Source organism: Erythrolamprus reginae, chromosome 2 (genome assembly GCF_031021105.1).
Source record: "Erythrolamprus reginae isolate rEryReg1 chromosome 2, rEryReg1.hap1, whole genome shotgun sequence".
Taxonomy (NCBI): domain Eukaryota; kingdom Metazoa; phylum Chordata; class Lepidosauria; order Squamata; family Dipsadidae; genus Erythrolamprus; species Erythrolamprus reginae.
This window is the reverse complement of record NC_091951.1, coordinates 119733052-119754966: the sequence shown is the minus strand read 5'-3', so window position 1 is coordinate 119754966 and position 21915 is coordinate 119733052. Positions and strand designations below refer to the sequence as shown.

General features: G+C 41.3%; 1 protein-coding gene across 1 annotated transcript in view; it reads left to right on the top strand.

The window, feature by feature from the left end:
• NR3C1 (nuclear receptor subfamily 3 group C member 1) overlaps positions 1-21915 on the top strand; it is a 70469-nt gene that overhangs the window by 22363 nt on the left and 26191 nt on the right. The window contains exons 4-5 of the mRNA XM_070739349.1: positions 9930-10093; positions 15494-15610. Coding sequence (XP_070595450.1) covers positions 9930-10093; positions 15494-15610 — 281 coding nt within the window. The remainder of the gene's footprint in view (positions 1-9929; positions 10094-15493; positions 15611-21915) is intronic.

Here is a 21915-nt window from a genome sequence, read left to right as displayed (position 1 = left end):
GCATGGTGGTGAGCACAATTCCTCCGATCCCACCTTTGATAAGCCAGATCTTTCTCTTATATCAAAAGGGTATTGGTGCCTTACTGGGCTTATTTCTATCTCCTCTCTTCTAGAGAGCACAAAGCAGCAGGACACGGCTGGATGTGTTTGCCTAATTTGCCCTAGTTAAAATGGTGGACACCATTTTGAATCCAGCTCCCTCAAGGGCAGGAAAATCTCAAGCCACCCATTCTTCCCAAGCTGAGGCTGCAGGTCCCTTGGGAGCAAGGACCGCACAGAAGAGTTATTCCCCAGAGCCCTATGGAGTGACAAATCAAAGAAGGCTTCTAAAGTCTTTAAAAAAGATAAAGAAAGACAGCAGCGAGCCCTTGACAGTGCAACTGGAAAGGCCCAAAAGGAGAAGCAAAGGAGGGAGCGTGGGCAAACTACATTGCACAGATCAATGTAGTTCTCCTGAGGCTGCCCTGGACTCCTCTGAGGCCACCACTCAGGAAATTCCCATTCTACCTGCACCACCAGATGATCGCTATGCCCAGGCATGGTCACCAGATGGTGAAGGAGATCTTCTACCCACCTTAGCCTCCATTATGCAGCCTGCCAGGACATGGGGACTCTGAGCATTCCATAGAGTAACCCCTTATGTCAGAGTGAGCTGAAGCAATTTTTATACCAATGACTGTGGACCTTACGCCTTTTGACCAGCCAGATCCCCCTATACCAGCCAATCTATGAACCTTCAGTTTTGATGCCATCAGACAGGGCATAGAAGCAGCTGTACAATGCAGAGACTATCCAGATGCCTCTGAAAATCTTAGCGTCTGTGTTTATCAGCAGAATTTTCAGGAAGTGGGGGATCTTTACCCTCAAGGGATGTATCCTACAATGTCTTCTAGTCATTCCTCCATTTGACAGAAGACAACCCTAGTGATGAAGAATTGTCTGATGATGAAGGCTTAAGCCTGACCAAACTGCCTTTGTGAGCCTGTTTCATTCATCAGTGTTCAGATCATTATTGTTCAAGGCTATAAAGGCCACCAGTTTAGGACCCATCCGGGTTCCACTGTACCAGGCAACGGGCCCTCTGACCCACTGTTTTCTGAAACTACTATAGAGAAGGAGGTAATCACCTCACCCAGGCTTTTGGGCGAGCTGCCTAAACTTTTGGATATTGATATCCTGTAACGGCCTTTTCTTCCTCTCTGGTTATAACAGATGCTTTTCTAGATGCCCTATGGCCAGAAGACAAGCGACCGGAGCAATTCTTAGAGCTTACCAGGCAAACGCCTGGGCAGTAAAGGCCTCCACGGCAGCCTCTTTCTTCCATTGAACTTTCCTATTATGGCGCAAACAGTTGCAGGGGATAGGTCCTTCTGAGGACTGCAGGACACATCAGGACGTTAATAAGATCATGGCAACTTTAGAATTGTCAGCGGACCCTATAACATGTACTTCACTTCGCCTCCAAGGCTATACCTTCATCAGTTGCCTCACGCAGGGTTCTCTACAGGACACAGGTGAATGCCAAATATAAATGGAAGCTGGCTTCTGCCCATACTTGGAGGACAAACTGTTCGGAGCTTCCCTCAACCCTATTTTAGTAAAGACAAGAAATAAATGTAAAATCTTACTATCTCTTTCCAGGCGGGCTGACTTCACTCACCCCCTTATTTTCGCCACACGCTCTTTCAAGGGCAGGAGGGGGGGGTTGGGATTCCCTAGATCGGCTAGACAATTCCTCCCAAGATAGGGCCCCCCACAGGACAAAGTAGGTAAGGGTGGACAGCGATTTCCCTTGAAGAGGTTATTTCGGAGTGGAGAAAATCAGACTTTCCACCATCAGAGGTGTCTACTTAACTACATACCCCATTGGAGGTCATCTGGCCTTCTTTGCCAGCCAATGAGAAGAAATCACCACAAACATTTGGGTCAGAGAGACGGTAAAATTTAGCCTCTCCCTGGAATTCCTCTCCACACCCCTGACTTCTTTCATCAGGTGCCCTCTGTCAAAAAATGGCAAAACAGTTGCTCATGGACTCGGCTGTAAGTCATCTCCTGGACATCCAGGCAATTCAGCCAGTTCTGGAGGAACAGCAAAGAACCATTTTTCGGCAGAATATGGTGGCATCTTATCTCTTTTTTTGAATCATTATTATTATTAAAACTAATTATACATTAATGTAATCAAACTCCAGGCCAGGATATGGCATAGCTGTAAAGGGAGACTATTTTAATTGTACTGGGAAGAGGAACTAATATCCTTTAAAGAACCAAATTTTAAAGTAAGTACCATACCAGCTGCCATGCCAGTTTTTATTATTTGGAGGTTTGGAGGTGAAGGCAATCCAGATCGGACGTTAGATTGAATGAGTCATCTGGGAGTTGGGTAGAATATTAAATAAACAAACAAACAAACATTCACAGCAGGGAGCTGCAGTAGTTTCTACTACCTCTGGGACTAGCACCTCAGCAACAAGTATACCTCTCCCGCCTATTGTGATCCGGTCACTGAACTGGTGGCTGTCCCTGGCTATCACATGGGGCTCCTTCTTCCGGGAACCCAATCGACTCTTATAATTAATTTTGGCTGATCATTTGACTGCTGATTAAAAAAAGTTTGTCAGTTGAATTTCATGTCATTGTAATGAAAAATGGAGCATTGTCATACTTCCATATATTATGCGTTGGCATCTCGACATTGTTCCATCTTATATTATGGTCCACCAGCAAAAGTTGATGAGAGGATGATGCACTTTCCGTTGTTTCTAAAATCATTACCCTTCAATTAATCAGTCAAGCCTCTCTATGCTGTTGATCTCAAGGTTGCTTGATTCATTCACATGTAACTCAGCCTTTCACCTTCATTCTTAGTAGCTATGTCAACCACGTAAGTGTTGTAATACACATCCTCCTCTTAAAAGGTTATTCAACTCATTCTCATGAGTTCATTATTCAATATGCATAGTGGTGCCTTGTCATCTTGTTTGTCATTTGTAGCTGATGATACCAGACATCATCTCCACAAGAGGAAAAAAATGTATATATTCAAAGCTTTGCGAGTCGAGCGGACACAGTGAAGTATGGGATTCATTGACACCATTGTTTGTCCAATATCTTAATAATCTCATGTTGATTTCCATCTTTCTGGAGCATGCCCATTCTCATTTCTATGCTGTCTTATGGATCCATTTAAATTTAAATACATTTACATTTAAGAGCCAGGGTGGCGCAGCAGGTAGAGTGCTGTACTGCAGGCCACTGAAGCTGACTGTAGATTTGTAGGTCAGCGGTTCCAATCTCATCACCGGCACAAGGTTGACTCAGCCTTCTATCTTTCCAAGGTGGGTAAAATGAGGATCCGGATTGTGGGGGCAATATGCTGGCTCTGTTAAAAAGTGCTATTGCTAACATGTTGTAAGCCGCCCTGAGTCTAAGGAGAGGGGCGGCATAAAAATTGAATGAATGAATGAATGAATGAATGAATAAATAAATATTTATTTATTTATTCAATTTTTGTATGGCTTGGTTGTTGGGATCTGGCATTAAATGTCCAACATAATGATGTATCTTCCCTTGAATGATCATATAAAGTTTCCATCCATTCCTCATTCAAATGTTTTGACACCGAAGAATACTATTTGGAAAAGTCATTTGCATTATCTGATGTTTTTCCTGAACTAGTCTGCAATTGGTTCATGTATATAAATTGAGAAATTTGTTAAGGAGAGGTAATACCTCATCCTGACCTTTCCCTTGATATAGCCGAAATTGGAAATTTCTCCAGGGAATAAAATGCAGAAGACTGAAGGCAGATTTTGGCCATGGAACCAATGCCAAGAGAAATATTTATTTATTTATTTTATTTATTATTTGGATTTGTATGCCGCCCCTCTCCGAAGACTCAGGGCGGCTCACAACAAGTGAAAAACAATCCAATACAATCCAATTAATTAAAATATTATAAGTTTAAGAAAATCCCCTATACTAACATACACACATACAGGCATACCATATATAACTTCAACGTGCCCAGGGGGAGATGTTTAGTTTCCCCATGCCTGACGGCAAAGGTGGGTTTTGAGGAGTTTACGGAAGGCAGGAAGAGTAGGGGCAGTTCTGATCTCCGGGGGGAGTTGGTTCCAGAGGGCCGGTGCCGCCACAGAGAAGGCTCTCCCCCTGGGGCCCGCCAACCGGCATTGTTTAGTTGACGGGACCCGGAGGAGGCCCACTCTGTGGGACCGAATCGGTCGCTGGGATTCGTGCGGCAGAAGGCGGTCTCGGAGATATTCTGGTCCAGTGCCATGAAGGGCTTTAAAGGTCATAACCAACACTTTGAATTGTGACCGGAAACTGATCGGCAGCCAATGCAGACTGCGGAGTGATGGTGAAACATGGGCATACCTGGGTAAGCCCATGACTGCTCTCGCAGCTGCATTCTGCACGATCTGAAGTTTCCGAACACTTTTCAGAGGTAGCCCCATGTAGAGAGCATTACAGTAGTCGAACCTCGAGGTGATGAGGGCATGAGTGACTGTGAGTAATGAGTCCCGGTCCAGATAGGGCCGCAACTGGTGCACCAGGCGAACCTGGGCAAACGCCCCCCTCGCCACAGCTGAAAGGTGGTTCTCTAATGTGAGCTGTGGATCGAGGAGGACGCCCAAGTTGCGGACCCTCTCTGAGGGGGTCAATGATTCCGCCCCCAGGGTAATGGACGGACAGATGGGATTGTCCTTGGGAGGCAAAACCCACAGCCACTCCGTCTTATCCGGGTTGAGCTTGAGTCTGTTGACACCCATCCAGGCCCCAACAGCCTCCAGGCACCGGCACATCACTTCCACCGCTTCGTTGACTGGGCATGGGGTGGAGATGTAAAGCTGGGTATCATCGGCATATTGATGATACCTCACCCCATGTCCTTGGATGATCTCACCCAGCGGTTTCATGTAGATGTTAAATAGCAAGGGGGAGAGGACCGACCCCTGGGGTACTCCACAAGGGAGAGACCTCAGAGTCGACCTCTGACCCCCCACTAACACCGACTGCGACCGGCCAGAGAGGTAGGAGGAGAACCACTGAAGCACAGTGCCTCCCACCCCCAACCCCTCCAACCGGTGCAGAAGGATACCATGGTCGATGGTATCGAAAGCCGCTGAGAGATCGAGGAGCACCAGGACAGAGGATAAACCCCTGTCCCGGGCCCGCCAGAGATCATCCATCAACGCGACCAAAGCGGTTTCCGTGCTGTAACCGGGCCTGAAGCCCGACTGCTGGGGACCTAGATAATCGGCTTCTTCCAAGGACCGCTGGAGCTGGAGTGCCACCACCTTCTCGACAACCTTCCCCATGAAGGGAAGGTTGGAGACTGGACGATAGTTGTTAAGTACTGCTGGGTCCAGGGAAGGCTTCTTGAGGAGGGGGCGCACAAGCGCTTCTTTATAGAGTGATGGAAAAACTCCCCTCCCCAATATTGTGTTGTGCATTTTGCCTCACCCTTTCTCTGTTAAAATCTTGTAGTTAAAGTAGGGTATTATCATGTTGAGGAATTCTCACAGTGTGTGAAATATGTATGTGCCACATATTCTCAAATTGTTTGTGGCAGCCAGGTAGGACTAACCATCTTTTTACTTTCTTTCCTTACGTTGTCAGTATTTATTCTACTTTGGTCTATTTGAACACATGGTCCTTTTGAAGAAAAGACTAAAAAGAGCTTTGCTTTCTCCTTGTCATATATAATTATCTTACTAACCTTCCCAAATGGTGAACCCATCAATTCCTTTGACTGTTTGATATAATTAAAGCACATATACAATTTGTGTTTTAGCTTTTCTAATTCCCCACCTCTTCCTTAGCTATTTGCTCATAAGCCCATCTTCCACTTCCTCTAAATGTCTATTTAACTCAGTCAGAACTTCCTATACATCCCCAGCTATTTTCTCAGCTGCCCCATTCCACTTTTTATTCTCATTAGAATGGCGTGTGATTGCACTTTCAGTTATCTTATTTCTGAAAAGCTCTCAGTTTCCTGTGCTCTGATTGATCTGACAATTTTGGTGCATGAGATCCTTAACTAATGTTTCTCTAGGCTTGTTGCAATTGGCTTCTTGAAATCTGATGTATCTGTATTCCAGTTTCTGTTACTGTAACATTTTGGACCTCAAGCAATCTCTATACAGTGATCCCCCGATTATCGCGAGGGTTCCGTTCCAAGACCCCTCGCGATAATCGATTTTTCGGGATGTAGTGGTGCGGAAGTAAAAACACCATCTGCGCATGCGCACCCCTTTTTCCATGGCCGCGCATGCGCAGATGGTGTTTTTACTTCCGCACCTGGGGAGACCCAGCAGCTGAGGAGCCACCTGCCTGCCCGCTTGTCCGCCGCTTTACAGCTTGTCCGCCGCTTGTCCGCTTGTCCGCCCGCTGCTTGTCCGCCGCTTTTCCGCTTGTCCGCCGCTTGTTCGCTTGTCTGGCCGCTACTTTTCCGCCCGCCGCTTGTCCACCGCTTTTCCGCTTGTCCGGCCGCCACTTTTCTTGTCCGCCCGCCGCTTGTCCGCCGCTTGTCCGCCGCTCTGGGAGTTGAAGACCCAGGGAAGGTTCCTTCGGCCGCCCACCAGCTGATCTGCTCGGCAGCGCAGTAGCAGCGAGGAGCCGAAGATGGGGTTTCCCCGTTGCCCACGCAAAAGGGAAACCCCATCTTCGGCTCCTCGCTGCTACTGCGCTGCCGAGCAGATCAGCTGGTGGGCGGCCGAAGGAACCTTCCCTGGGTGCCGCCCGCCGCTCGAGAGCAAGAGGGGGAGAGATAGAGAAAGAGAGAGAAGGAAAGAAAGAGATGAGAGAGGGAGGAAGAGAGTGTGAGAGAGGAAGAAGCAAGATAGAGAAAGAGAGAGAGAAAGAAAGATGAGAAAGGAAGGGAGTGACGTCATCGGGTGGAAAAATCGCGATATAGCGTTTCGCAAAGATCGAGATCGCGAAACTCGGGGGATCACTGTATTACATGTTACCAAACCATAATTTAAGCATTTCTACACAGCTAAATTTTGCATCGTGCCTTTCTCTGTTACATTGACTGCTGCTAAAAACCACAGAAAGCCCTTGCTTAACGATCCATTCATTCACCCACCAATTTGAAGTTACAACAGTGCTAAATGAGTAAAATTTACATCCTGTCTGCCAAAGTTGGAGTGCCCCAAGTGTAAGCGACTGATCAAAATGCAGGCCACTTTAGAACTTCAGGGACACTTCAATCCACCTTTCTCCTCCTAACCCCCCTCCCATTTCTGCCCTTTGTCCCCCTGTACTCTGCAGGCCAGTCTACTCTGTGCTCCATTGCCCCCATCTGATTCACTATCTTCTTGCTCCCACAAGCTGATGTAGTGTGCCTAGTCTGGTTCTTCAGTTTCCTTGCGAGACCACAGGAGAAAGGCCTTACATAGGTAGAAGATGCCTCACAAAGGGCCAGACTGGGCACACCTCAGCAGCAAGAAAAAAAACCCAAGAAGAACTCTCTAGCAACAGAGCTGGTGGCTGGTGGCTGGGTCTTCCGACTGTGCAGCGAGGCTTGGGGAGTTGGGTCTTGCATACCATGCTGTTCTCCAGGGGCAGCTGCAGCTTTGCATTAGGCTGGTATAGCTGCTTGTGCGTTCTTCCGCTCCAGTAACAGCTACCCCAAGCCCCTAATTCCCCATTGACTTTACTTATTGCAAGCCCATAGGAGATTCTGGTTTAACAATGGCAGCGGGGACTGCTGGAATTGTGGTGTCTAAGCAATATATTCTTGTGACGTTGCAATCTACAAACGCATTGTGTAATAACAGAAATTCTGTAGTCCCAATTACTGTTAACAAAAAAACTGTCTATAATGTTTCCTCATTTACTTTAGGATGTCCAAAATAAACTTGGGATATTCTGGGTGGTATTTATGGGAATATTTAGTAAGTGGTCATAATAATCTTGTTTTGGAGGGTGAAGATAAATCTTATTGACCTTGTTTGTGATAATAGAAGCTTGTGCTCATATATTTGATCCGTAATACTGTATTAAGGTATGGATATGAGGGTTTAGGTAGAAAAGAATATATATTGCTGGTTAATATGATAGAGGAAAGGATTGCATAGACTATTAAGCAAAAGTAATTCTTGGAGCTCAAACTCAAATAAAGTTCAATTTTTCAGCTTGATTTGTAATTAAGAAAAAGCATAAAATTTGTAATGTTTCTGAAAAATCTAAAATATTTATTTCTAAATCATTTTTCCACCTGTAATTTTAACCATAGGTTGCTTTTCTCATGACTGACAGTAATTGCTTAGATCTGGCGTGACAATCCTGATTTTTTGTTTTTGCTTTCAACATTATACAGTTAGTCTTCAACTTACAACAGTCATTTAGTGACCACCCAAAGTTACAACAGCACTGAAAAAAGTGACTTATGACCCTTCTTTTCCCTTACAATAGCTGCAGCACTCCCATGATCATGTGATCAAATTTAGATGCTTGGCAATTGATTTGGGTCAATTGCAGTGTCCCTGGGTCATGTGATCACCTTTTGCAACCTTCTGACAAGCAAATTCAATGGGGAAGCCAGATTTACTTCACAACTTTGTTTCTAATTTTACAACATTGGTGACTAACTTAACAACTGTGACAAAAAGGGTTGTATGTGGGATAAAACTCACTTAATATCTTGCTTAACAACAGAAATGTGGGCTCAATTGTGATTGTAAACCGTGGTGGACAATGGTTAGAATTCAGCACTACAGGCTGCTGACTGCCAGCAATTTGGCAGTTCAATTCTCACTGGCTCAAAGTTGATTCAGCCTTCCCTTCTTTTGAGATTAGTAAAATGAGGACCCAGATTGTTGGGCACAATATGCTGACTCTGTAAACCTCTATAAAGTACCATGAAGCCCTATATAAGTCTAAGTGCTATTGCTATTGCGAGTTAAGGACTACATGTAGTCCTGTAAACTATTCTATGAAATTATAGAAGTACAGAAAGAAATTACTATCGCGAAAGGAAGTGAAAAGTAACTTATAAAAACGCAAAATAAGAAAGTAATTTTACTCTTTCCATTCTCCGTTGTTCATTAACTGCAATAATTTAAAATTAGGAAATTATTAAAATTATGGTTAAAAAGTATTATTCTTTGTTTACTTATTTGAATGGGTATCATTCTTAAGTTGCATGGTTTTCCTACATATTTTTAAAATCATATGTATTTTAAAGTAACTTCAATCATGTTTTTATTATTTTTTATTATTATTATTTAAAGTGGAATGAGACGTGTAGAAACATGGATCTCCAGATATGCTTTAAAAGTTTTGAAAAGCTTAGGATATTATGATAGTTTGGAGATATTTTGGCCATTACAATTACCGTTTCAATTGGAAGGTCACTGAATCTGGTTTCTAACTCAGAGCAAATGTCTTGGAAATAAATACCCAGGTTGCTGTATAACTTTGATGTTAACTTTCATTTAATGGAAATGATTGCATCAGAATTTCTAACTTCCTTTAACAGCCAGCTCAGTTCCAGTTGTTGCTGTGCCAGTAATTATGTAATGCTTCTTCCTCAAGAAAGTATTGTGGTTTTATCTCTCTGAAAGTATCATGTGTACATATTGAAACATTCTGTTGTTCCTAATGGCCTCAAGACAATACTTTTAAAAGATTAAAGCTGTCTTGGGTAGATTCTAGCTGAAATTCTTACAGTATTTGCTAAAATAAAAATCCTAGTAAATTTCCTTTCTAATTCAGAAATAAATAGAAATTAAATCTATTTATTTTATAAACTTATTTCTGAACTGCCTTTGTTCTGGGATCAAACTGCTTTTGATCCCAGAACAAAAAAGAAAAATAAATTTTGGAAATATTCATATAACTTTTCTTATGTTTTGATTCCTTTTTGAAATTTATTTTTATTTGAAATATTTCTTTAGCCCTGGAGTAAGATCTGATGTGAGCAGTTCACCATCTACCTCTTCAGCAACTACGGGACCACCTCCCAAGCTTTGCCTTGTTTGCTCAGATGAGGCTTCTGGGTGTCATTATGGTGTTCTAACATGTGGCAGCTGCAAAGTATTTTTCAAAAGAGCTGTGGAAGGTAAGAAGCAATATGATTATTAGAATCTGAATCATTAGGATTTTATTGTATAAGTAATTAATGTTTTCTTCCAAATCCATAATCTCAATACAACTATTTTTTTTACTAGCTTATAAAAGTAGACAAGGATTCTAGTTCAAACAAAAAGTAGGAGAACTCACACAGCAGAACTACAGTACTACTGTAGCATAATGCAGCTGCTTAAAGCTTCCCTGCATCTACTTTGCAAACCGTTTAGTCTTCTAGTCATGTTTGTGCATGTAGAGAAGGCAACTCTGTGGAATAGTGTTGAAGCATGGTGGAGTAAAATACAGAAGATTTAGAGAAGGTTTGACTGTTGTTTTTTTGGACTGCCAAATTATGAATCTATCATGCTGCTTTTTTTGCAGTAGCAAACACTAGAAGAAGCTAGTGTATAGAATAGAACAGAATAGAATAGAATAGAATTTTATTGAACAAGTGTATTTATTGGACACATAAGGAATTTGTCTTGGCATTTGTCTCAGAGTACATAAAAGAAAAGATAAGTTAATCAAGAATCATAATGATATTCCGGATAAAAATAAGCAATCAAATCATATTAGGAACCAGTCAATATAATTTGTAAGGATAGAAGCAACAAAGTTACAGTCATACAACCATTTGAATGTTTTATTTATTGTATTTTTTACTAAAATGTTGTAAGCCACCCCGAGTCCATGGAGAGGGGCGGTATATAAGTCCAAATAATAATAATAATAATAATAATAATAATAATAATAATAATAATTATTATTATTATTATTATTATTATTATTATTTGTGAGAGGAGATGGGTGATAGGAACGATGAGAAGATTAATAGTAGTGCAGATTTAGTAAATAGTTTGAAAGTGTGGAGGGAATTATTTGTTTAGCAGAGTGATGGCGGGTTTGGGAAAAAACTGTTCTTGTGTCTAGTTGTTCTGATGTGCAGTGCTGTGTAGCGTGGTTTTGAGGGTAGGAGTTGAAGCACTTTGTGTCCAGGATTTGAGGTGTCTGTAAATATTTTCACAACCCTTATTTTGACTTGTGCAGCATACAGGTCCTCAGTGGAAGGCAGGTTGGTAGCAAAAAAAAATTCTGCAATTCTAATTATCAACTGAAGTGTGTGTCTGTCTCTATAACTGTCTATAACCAGACAGTTATAGAGGTGTAGATGACAGACTCAATAATTCCTCTGTAGAACTGAATCACCAGCTTCTTGGATAGTCTGAGCTTTCTGAGTTGATGCAGAAAGAACATTCTTTGTTGTGTTTTTTTATGATGTTTTTGATGTTAGGTGTCCATTTAAGATCTCATGATAGATCAAACCTAGAAACTGTTGATAGTGTGTTGTCTAGTATTGTAAAAGGTAGAAGTAGATCCGTGACATCTTGACATTACTAGCAGGTTGCTACTGGTTCAGGGGAACTGGTCCGAACTGGGAGGAACCCACCCCTGCCTCCCTCCCCTTTATTTTTAAGAAATAATTATTGCTCTCTATGTTTGTGTGATAGTAGATGGAAATTAATCAAGGAACTATCCTAGAACTAAGCAGAAATTTCCTGATAGGGAAAACAATTGCTTTAAACTTGCCTCCAGAAGATGTGGATGTTCCAAAAGAGATTAGGCAACTATTTGTCTGAAATAGTGTAGGGCAGGGGTGTCAAACTAGTGACAAGTGAGAAAAACATTACGTGAAACATTACGTGGTGCAATGTGACGCCAGATGTTTTGACACCCAGGGTATAGGGCTTCCTGCTTGATCAAGGAAGAGCTCCAAGGTTGCTCCCAATTCTATTATTCTGTCCCTGATAAAAAAGAGTCTATCATTCATTACTTTCTCTTATTTTTGTTATTTTTGCTCATGTTTAATAGTGCTGCATAATTCAATTTGGAAATAATCTGGTTTTTAAAAGCTATAGTTACATTTAGTTTGTTGCCAAGATTTGCTTATACTGTACTTGAATATCTGGTTCCATAAAAATTCCAAAGGTTTTAGTTTGCCCACTTCGTACGCTCCAAAACCCAAATAGTTTCCTCCCTGCTCTTTTAAAGTGGTAAAATCAATATATCTTAAAGCAGCATTTCAAAACTAGATTTCTCAAACTGGCCTTGCTAGTAGCTTACTGTAATATTTCCAGCTTCATGTAAGCTAAAAAAGTGCACATTATGCATCATTCCTTTGTTGAGAAATATCTTAAATTGAATTTTTCCATAGTTATAAAAAATACAGTTTTGCTTTATTGTAATAAGTTGCATGTTGGAGATGCAATGCAGCATTATTAGAAAAGCAATTGAAATTATATGGGTGGGCATGCACATACATAGTCATTAAATATTTTTCATTTAACCAAATATTTTTCATGGCAATAAATCAAAACCCAATTTTTTAAGAATGAAAATTTCCAAGTTCTTTTCCTATCACTCCTAAAGAATCCTTCAGAAAATTAAATCGCCAGCCTCCAATTAAAAAAAAACCAGTATCAAACTGAAGAGACAGTTTGGTCTAGTGTTTAAGAAACCAGGCTAGAAAGTAGGAGACCATGAGATCAAGTCCTGCTTTAGCCATGAAAGATAGCTGGGTGACTTTAGATCAGTCACTGTCTCTCAGCCCAATCCATCTCATAGGGTTGTTGTTGCAGGAAAAACATGAGGAGAAAGGTGTGTTACATCTTTTCACCACCTTGAGTTATTTGTAAAAACAATAAATGTAAATAAATAAAGTCAATTCAGATATGTAGAGGCATATTACATTGCATCAGTTAAATTAGACTGCTAAAAAAGCAGAAACGGATGAAGGGGAGGAATATGGTACTTTGTATAGTCCCATTCTGCATCCCTCTGACAATTTTTCTTCTTCCTTTTCTGTTGTTCCTAATGGCCTCATATTCTTTGGATGAGTAATGCATATCTAGTTGCACTGGTCTCATTCAGTATGGCTTTTGATCATCCCTGTCTTCATGCATGCACAGTTTCTCCCACAGTACTGTCGTTGCTCTCTTCTTCCAGCAATATTCTCTTCCTGGAGCAGCCGGTAAAGAATAATTGAGTAAAATTGTAATGTGCTTATCTTATAGAACATATATAGTTGGAGAAATAATGTACATTAAAAGCCTCAAAAAAAAGTTACCTAAGTTAGACTCTCAATGTTCCTAGGTTTAAAATTGAGTTTAAGCATGCTGATTATATTTTAAGCTTGCTACCCTTAAAAATAGCAATTGTAATAAAATATCATGGACTGTTACACTGTGCTGGCCATATGCGGGGATGAATTTGATGTTAACATTCTTCTTGCTACATATAGTTTACTTGCCTGTTGCTTAGGTCAATGTTCTCAATTTGGGAGAGTCTTGCCTTCATTTGTCTACAATTTGGTGTAGTGGTTAAAGACACCATACTAGAAACAGGGAGACTGAGAGATCTGGTCTTGCCTTAGGCATCCAGCCAACTGGGTGACTTTCTGTAAATAACTCTTTCTCAGCCTTAAGAAAAAGGTCATGGTAAATCTTTTTTGAAAATCTTTCCAAGAAAACTACAGAGACGCAGGCAGCCTCCAGAAATTCAGTGCTGACTCAAAATACAAACAAACACACAGGCATACATTAATGGACTGCATAGTCTAGAATTACAAGATAGGATGGCCATTTCTGAGAATTCTGGATGTTAAAGGACACAATATCGGCAGGACTGAACATTTTTTAAATGGTAATAAGTTTTAATTTCTGAGCCAGGTTTCTTTGGGTGGGGTGAATGGGGATATATTTTATGTGGTTACCATAGTGTTCTGACCTAGGAGTCTTAATAAATCATAAAAAACAAACATAGTCCCAAAATACCTCCTTTTATTTCAACAGCTGTGAATTATGTTCATTCCCAGCCGTAATAAGTCCCAAACAATGTTAATTAGTTCAACAGAAGTCTGCCACAGTCTTTCTGAAGAAGGCTGATAAGCACCAACCTTTATCTCTTGACATGCTGCCAAAACCCTAATTCTCAAGGAGCTTTGCAAGGCCAAACAGAACACAGAATCAGAAAGGAGCTGCTGAGTTACACCAACCAGAATTGAATCAAGTTGCTTCCTGCAATAAGCACATCTGTTGTCCCCTCCTTTATGTCCTATGGGAGGGGCTAATCATTTCCAAACCTTTCTCCTGAGTAGCCCTTTTCTTCCTCAACTGTTTTTGCCTTTTGGCAGCTCTTTGCATGTGTGCATTGAGAATAGACTCCCCCTGTTCATCTGCCTGGTTCATATCAGCCTCTGGAGTCAGCACAGAACTCCCAGGTGGCCTGGACCCTTTCTCTGGCTCCAGCATAGAGCCTTCTCCAGACTCCAGGCCTGGCCTCTGGTCCTCCCCAGTCTCCTTACTGTCTGACTCTACTGCCAGCTTCACAGATTGCTGGCGAACGACGATACATAGATCCAAGTTTTACTAAATAGATTGTGCAGGTTTGAAAGTTTTGCTCCATATATCAAACATGGAATGTGATTAGAGAGATGAGATAGATGTAGGCAGAATTTACCTATTGATATGTACTTTTCCTTAATTGTATGCATGAAAGGGAAGGAGGTTGCGATCATTCACCTGATTCTTGAGAGGTCAGTAAAGGGCGTGCATAAGTGCACCTACCGTCCCTGTCCTAATGTTCCTTCTTATCAGTACCCATCTTATGTATATAAACCTGTGAGTCCATATACAATTTCGCTCCCTGCCCAGGTGCAGTGGCAGAATTGCGCTGGACTCCGCTAGCACTCAGAGCCACAGGGGTGAGCACATGTCACCGTTCCATCTTAGCAGCCCACCTCTGCATATAGAACAATATTGTTCCTTATAAAATAATAAAGAAATGAATATTATAATTGTAAACACCAAACACCGAGTCTGCGGAGAGGGGCGGCATACAAATCTAAATAAATAAATAAATAAATAAATATAAAGGGGTTCTCTTTGATTTTTCCTCTATTCAGTTAAGCTCGGTCAAATCCAGAAGAGAGAATTACATGAAACTCCAGTCTACTAGAGTTTTCTGGTCCTGCTTAATTGTTTGAACAATATTTTATTTTCACTATGTGTGTTAATTAAAGTATGTATTGTTAAAGCGGCCCCTAAATGTTTAATTCTCAGTATATTGTCACTAAGCTATCATATTACAAAATAAATAAATAAATAAATCTCAATTTCTATGGTGTGCCTATCTCTCTTTATTTTGATTTTTACCCTTGAAATCGAATTACTTTCAATACTGGATTTCATTCAGCAATACCATTACAATATTTAAAAAACACACATTGAATTTCTAAATTGGATGGATAATATGCATGCTGCATCTTCTTTCTTTTTCTCATTTGAGAGCATTTATATTTGTTTCTAATTATAATTTCTATTCTTTTTAAATCCAGGACAGCACAATTATCTCTGTGCTGGAAGAAATGATTGTATTATTGATAAAATTCGGAGAAAGAACTGCCCTGCTTGTCGCTATCGAAAATGTCTTCAAGCTGGGATGAACCTTGAAGGTAAATTCTAATGTACTAACTTTTGTTACTGCTCAGACAAGAGTAGAATTATATATATTGCTTCTCTTTCTACTTGATTTTTTAAAAAAAAAAACAGATATGTGCTGTGTACATTGCTCTAGTCCAGGTGTCAGCAATCTGCAGGTCCGGAGATGCATGGGGCTCTTTGGGCCCTCTGCTGTGGCTCTCTGTCAGGTGATCCTACCACTGGCTGGCCCCGCCCTTTGCCCTCCTTTCTCAGTCACTCCTTGTCTGGCCTAAGAAGGTAACGGTGATGGTAGGAGATGGAGAAGTGGCCAGGGCAGAGACAGAGGTACAAGGGGGGATGGAGAGAGAGAGAGAGAGAGATGGGGGATGGAGAGAAAGATGTCAAAAGGGTTTTATGGTTCCAGATATTTTTTAACAACCGGTTCTCTGTCCTAATGACCGGCTGGGTAGGTAGGATCATGTTACTGGTGGAAGTGAATGACGTTGACTTGGCCACATCCACCCAGGTTTTGTGGCTCCCGGTGTTTTCTGAGCGAAATGGATCCAAATGGTTCTTTGAATGTTTAAGGTTTCCGACCCCTGCTCTAGTTGTATTGTTGCTGTCCATTCTTCACCAAATCCACTTAGATGATTTATATATACAGTGGTACCTCTACTTAGGAACTTAATTCATGCCATGACCAGGTTCTTAAGTAGAAAAGCTTGTAAGTAGAAGCATTTTTTCCCATAGGAATCAATGTAAAAGCAAATAATGCGTACAAACCCATTAGGAAAGAAGTAAAAGCTTGAAATTTGGGTGGGAGAAGGAGGAGGAAGAAGAGGATGAGGATAATCACTGCTGAAGGAAGAAGGTGAGGTGAGGGGAATAAAAAAATCCAAAACTTTATGGCTTAAAAAAAAAAGAGGGCCTCCCATATACCCGGCGCGAGTCTGCCTCCCATACACTGCACCACAGAGAGAAACCCAAGGGGAATGGCAGGAAACTGGCCGGGCCTTTGTGCTGCTCTCAAATTTCCTGGGAAATTTTTCCAGGCTCGGGTTCTTAAGTAGAAAATGGTTCTTAAGAAGGGGCAAAAAAATCTTGAACACCCGGTTTTTATCTAGAAAAGGTCTTAAGTAAAGGCATTCTTAGGTAGAGGTACCACTGTATTGGGTTTTCATTGTTACAACATCCATGCATCTTATGTTGAATTTTAGGATACTGGATACCATATGTTTCAGGTTAGGTCAGGTTTCATGAGTTTTTATCCCCTATTCAGATGTAAAAACTGTTTGCAGGAATAATACACAAAGATTTTTAAACTAATGACCACAGTGTTCTACAGTATATACTTATTATTGCTTATATTTGTCATATGCCTGCATTATACTTGATAGAATTGAACATAATGTAAAGTTTTCTTCATCTTCATATTGTGTACTGAAGTTCTCTTCCTATGTTAAACAATTGTATCCTGATTTTCTCTGTGTATAAATGGGTACTGTTAAGGATGTGCACCAGCCACGAGCTTTGGACATTATTTCGTGATTTAAGAAATAGCTTAATTCAACAAAATCTAATTGAAAGACCCCAAATTTAGCTTAAGAGTCAAATTGTACAATAGCCTCTTTGTTATTATTAATTGAATTATAGAAACAAGTTCAGCCACTTTTTTATGGGGATGATAGGTTAACTAGTGATTACTTTAATGTGTTGCAGTATGGGTTTCCTGCTGATAACAGTTCTAGGTTATCACTTACTAGTCTGTTAGTTACCTTGTTTTGGGAAAGTTATTGAGAAAATAGTTTCGACTATAGTTACAGTTATGGATGAAAGAGATCATCTGGATCCCTTTCAATTAGATTTCAAGCATAGTGTAGTATTGATGCCAAATTGGTGACTCCTGTTGAGGACCTTTGGCTGGCATAGGATAAAGATTCTTTTGGACTCTTTGTAGTCTTTAATACCAATTTGAGTCAGTGGGGAGAGAGTCAGTTTTACTCTGAATGGAATAGTTCTTCCCAGACAGATCTGAGTTACAACTTGAGGCTCCTTCAAGACTCATAGTTCCATCTACAGTAGCAAGTGGAAGCTGTGGTCATGTGCTAGCTGTGACCTTCCTTTTAGATCCTTTTCTTAACAATTATTCATGCCTTTGTCAGCTGGGCTATTGCAGTATGATCTACATGGGGATGTGGTTGAAAGTTTCAGCTGGTGCAACATGGAGCCATCTAGGTAGATAATAAATTCATCTACGTGACACCACTAATACATCCTGCAATTAGTTCTAGATAAGAATTAAAATTACTACCAGAAGGGTATAGGTTGAATCTGTCTGCCAAATAAAATATGGAAAAGATGGTCAACTGAGGGAATGTTATCTTCAGTTTCCTCAGTTCAAATGATGACTTCACTCCTTTGGAACAGTTTAACTTTGCATATCTTATTCATTCTTCTTGACTATGCTTTTGGGGAGCCAAAAAATATGGGTATTTAGAAAGATATTTGAGACAAGCAAAATCATGCTACTCTGAATGTATAAGACTGTAATAAATTGATTGATTGATTTCATGGTGGTGCATCAGACTCATTGTTTATGGTTATATTAATTGATTTTGGTTTTTAATGTCCTGATATTAATATTAAAAACCACTCAGCCTCCACACAAAGTATGGCATATGCTGATTGAATAAACAAATGCATGTGCTACAGTGTTACATCTTTTAGAATTTTAAATTTGGGGATTTCAGTGAAATAGGCTTCGACTTCAATTTGATAGGTTTACAGGATTGTGGAAGAACAGGAGATGTTTTAGCATATACTTGTTTCTTTTGCATAAGTACACTTAGCAGACTACACGGATTGGGAGGTAAAAGTATGATGAATTTTATTTTATTTTTTTCACCCTTCCATTTTTCATATATGGAATGGGTGGAAAGAAATATTTTTATTAGATTTCCCATTCACCCACCTTTAGAATAGAATAGAATTGTATTGGCCAAGTTTGATTGGACACATAAGGAATTTGTCTTGGTATTTGTCTCAGTGTACATAAAAGATAAGTTAATCAAGAATCATAAGGTGAAACATAGAAACATAGAAGACTGACGGCAGAAAAAGACCTCATGGTACATCTAGTCTGCCCTTATACTATTTCCTGTATTTTATCTTACAATGGATATATGTTTATCCCAGGCTTGTTTAAATTCGGTTACTGTGGATTTACCAACCACGTCTGCTGGAAGTTTGTTCCAAGCATCTACTACTCTTTCAGTAAAATAATATTTTCTCACATTGCTTCTGATCTTTTCCCCAAATAACCTCAGATTGTGCCCCCTTGTTCTTGTGCTCACTTTCCTATTAAAAACACTTCCCTCCTGAACCTTATTTAACCCTTTAACATATTTAAATGTTTCAATCATGTCCCCCCTTTTCCTTCTGTCTTCCAGACTATACAGATTGAGTTCATTAAGTCTTTCCTGATAGGTTTTATGCTTAAGACCTTCCACCATTCTTGTGGTCTTTGGACCCATTCAATTTTGTCAATATCTTTTTGTAGGTGAGGTCTCCAGAACTGAACACAGTACTCCAAATGTGGTCTCACCAGCGCTCTATATAAGGGGATCACAATCTCCCTCTTCCTGCTTGTTATACACTTAATGATATTCTGGATACAAATAAGCAATCAAATCATATTAGGAACCAGCCAATATAAATTGTAAGGATACAAGCAACAAAGTTACAGTCATACAGTCATTTGTGGGAGGAGATGGGTGATAGGAACAATTAATAGTATTGCAGACTTAGTATATAATTTGACAGTGTTGAGGGAATTATTTGTTTAGCAGAGTGATGGCTTTTGGGGGGGGGGAAACTGTTCTTGTTGTGTCTAATTATTCTGGTGTGCAGTGCTCTAAAGTGTTGTTTTGAGGGTAGGAGTTGAAGCAGTTTGTGTCCAGAATGTGAGGTGTCTGTACATATTTTCACAGCCCTCTTTTTGACTTGTGCTGTATACAGGTCCTCAGTGGAAGGCAGATTGGTAGCAATTAATAATAATAATTTATTAGATTTGTATGCCGCTCCTCTCCAAAGACTATTGTTTTTTTCCTGCATTTCTAATTATCCTGTGAAGTCTGGGTCTGTCTTATTAGGTTGCAGAACCAAACCATACAGTTATAGAGTTGTAGATGACAGACTCAATAATTCCTCTGTAGAACTGAATCACCAGCTTCTTGGATAGTCTGAGCTTTCTGAGTTGGTTCAGAAAGAACATTCTTTGTTGTGCTTTTTTGATGTTGTTTTTGATGTTAGGTGTCCATTTTAGATCTTACAATATGTTGAACCTAGAAATGTGAAGGTCTCTACTGTTAATACTGTGTTGTCTAGTATTGTAAGAGGTGGAAGTATTGGCTGATTTCTCCTAAAGCAGTGTTTCCCAACCTTTTTTGAGCCGCGGCACATTATTCATATTTTCAAAATCCTGGGGAACACTGAAAGGGGGGGGGGGGGGCTAAAGAAAAGTTTGGACAAAAAAAACCTCTCTCTTCCTCCCTTTCGCTCTATTTCTCCCTCTTTCTCTCTTTTCCTTCCCTTCTTTCTCTCTCTCCATCCCTCTTTCTTTCTTTCTTTCTTTCTTCCTATCTTTTTTGCTCTCTTTCTCTCTCCCTCCTTCCCTTCCTCTATGTTTTTCTCTCTCCCTTGCTGTCTCTCTCTCTGTCTCTCTTGCTATCTCTTTCTTGCTTTTTTCTCTCTCTCTTGCTCTCTCTCTCTCTCTTTCACTGTCTTGCTATATGTCTCTTTCTTTCTCTTTGCCTCTCTTGCTATCTCTCTTTCTCTCTCTCTCTCTCTCTTTCTCTCTGTCTCTCTTGCTATGTCTCTCTTTCTTTCTCTTTCTCTCTCTCTCTGTGCCTCTCTTGCTAAGTCTCTCTTTTTCTCTTGCTATGTCTCTCTTTCTTTCTCTCTCTGCCTCTCTTGCTATGTCTCTCTTTCTCTCTCTCTTTCTCTATCTCTCTTTCTCTGCCTCTCTTGCTGTCTCTCTTTCTTGCTGTCTCTCTTTCTCTGCCTCTCTTGCTATGTCTCTTTCTCTCTCTCTCTGCCTCTCTTATATGTCTCTCTTTCTTTCTCTCTCTCTCTCTCTCAGCTGACTGCAAGCGGGAGCCCTGACGGCGGCAGCTGGACGTGGTGCTGGACACCGTATATGCCAGGCACGCAGCGCCAGCATGTACGACGTCCAGCAGCACGTCCAAACGCCACCGTCAGGGCTCTCGCTTGCAGTCAGCTGAGAGAGAGAGAGAGAGAGAGAGCGATCCCTCTCGCCGCCGCCATCTCCCCGCGACTGCCTGCGGCCACTGCGGCCACACACCCCCCCCGCTCCCATCGGACACTTGCCGTCGACGCCAGAGAAGCTCCAGCTGGGCGGGGCGCTGCCGGTACTTCCGTCCTGGGGCTCCCGCTCGCAGCTGTCCCCCGCCTCCTGCTCGATGCCGCGGTTTTCGGCGCTCTCCTGCTGGGCCCCAAAGAAGGAAGGCGGGAAAAAGGTGCGAAGAATGGAGCTCTCCTTCTTCCTGCCTTCCTTCTTTGGGGCCCAGCAGGAGAGCGCCGAAAACCGCGGCATCGAGCAGGAGGCGGGGGACAGCTGCGAGCGGGAGCCCCAGGACGGAAGTACCGGCAGCGCCCCGCCCAGCTGAAGCTTGGCGGCACACCTGGCCATGTCGCGGCACACCGGTTGGGAAACGCTGTCCTAAAGTCTACAACCATTTTAATGGTTTTGAATGTATTCAGTTCCAGATTGTTCCAGTCGCACCACTAAGTTAGTTGTTCAACCTTCCGTCTGTAGGCAGATTCATCATTGTCTCGAATGAGACCAATCACTGTTGGTTATCATCTGCAAACTTCATTGATTTAACAGATGGATCGTTTGAGATGCAATCATTGGTATATAGAGAGAAGTGGTGAGAGCACATGGCCTTGGTGGGGGAGGGGGGAAGTTGTGCTAATTGTACAGATATCTGATGTGATTTTGCTTCACCTGCTGCTTCCTGTCTGTTAGGAAGCTTATGATACACTTACAAGTGTGTTCAGGTACCACTAGCTGTTTCAGCTTAGTTAGAAGAATGTCCATGATGATGGTATTAAATGCTGAACTAAAGTCTACAAAAAGGCCTTTTGCATAGGTCTTTGGAGATTCAAGATGTTGTAGAATGTAATGCAGAGCCATAGTAATAGATCTGTTAATCTGTTTGCTCGGTATGAAAATTGCAAGAGGTTTAACAGTGGACAACCAACAGATGGTTTTCAAGTGGGACAGCACTAGACTTTCAAAGATTTTCGTAACTAC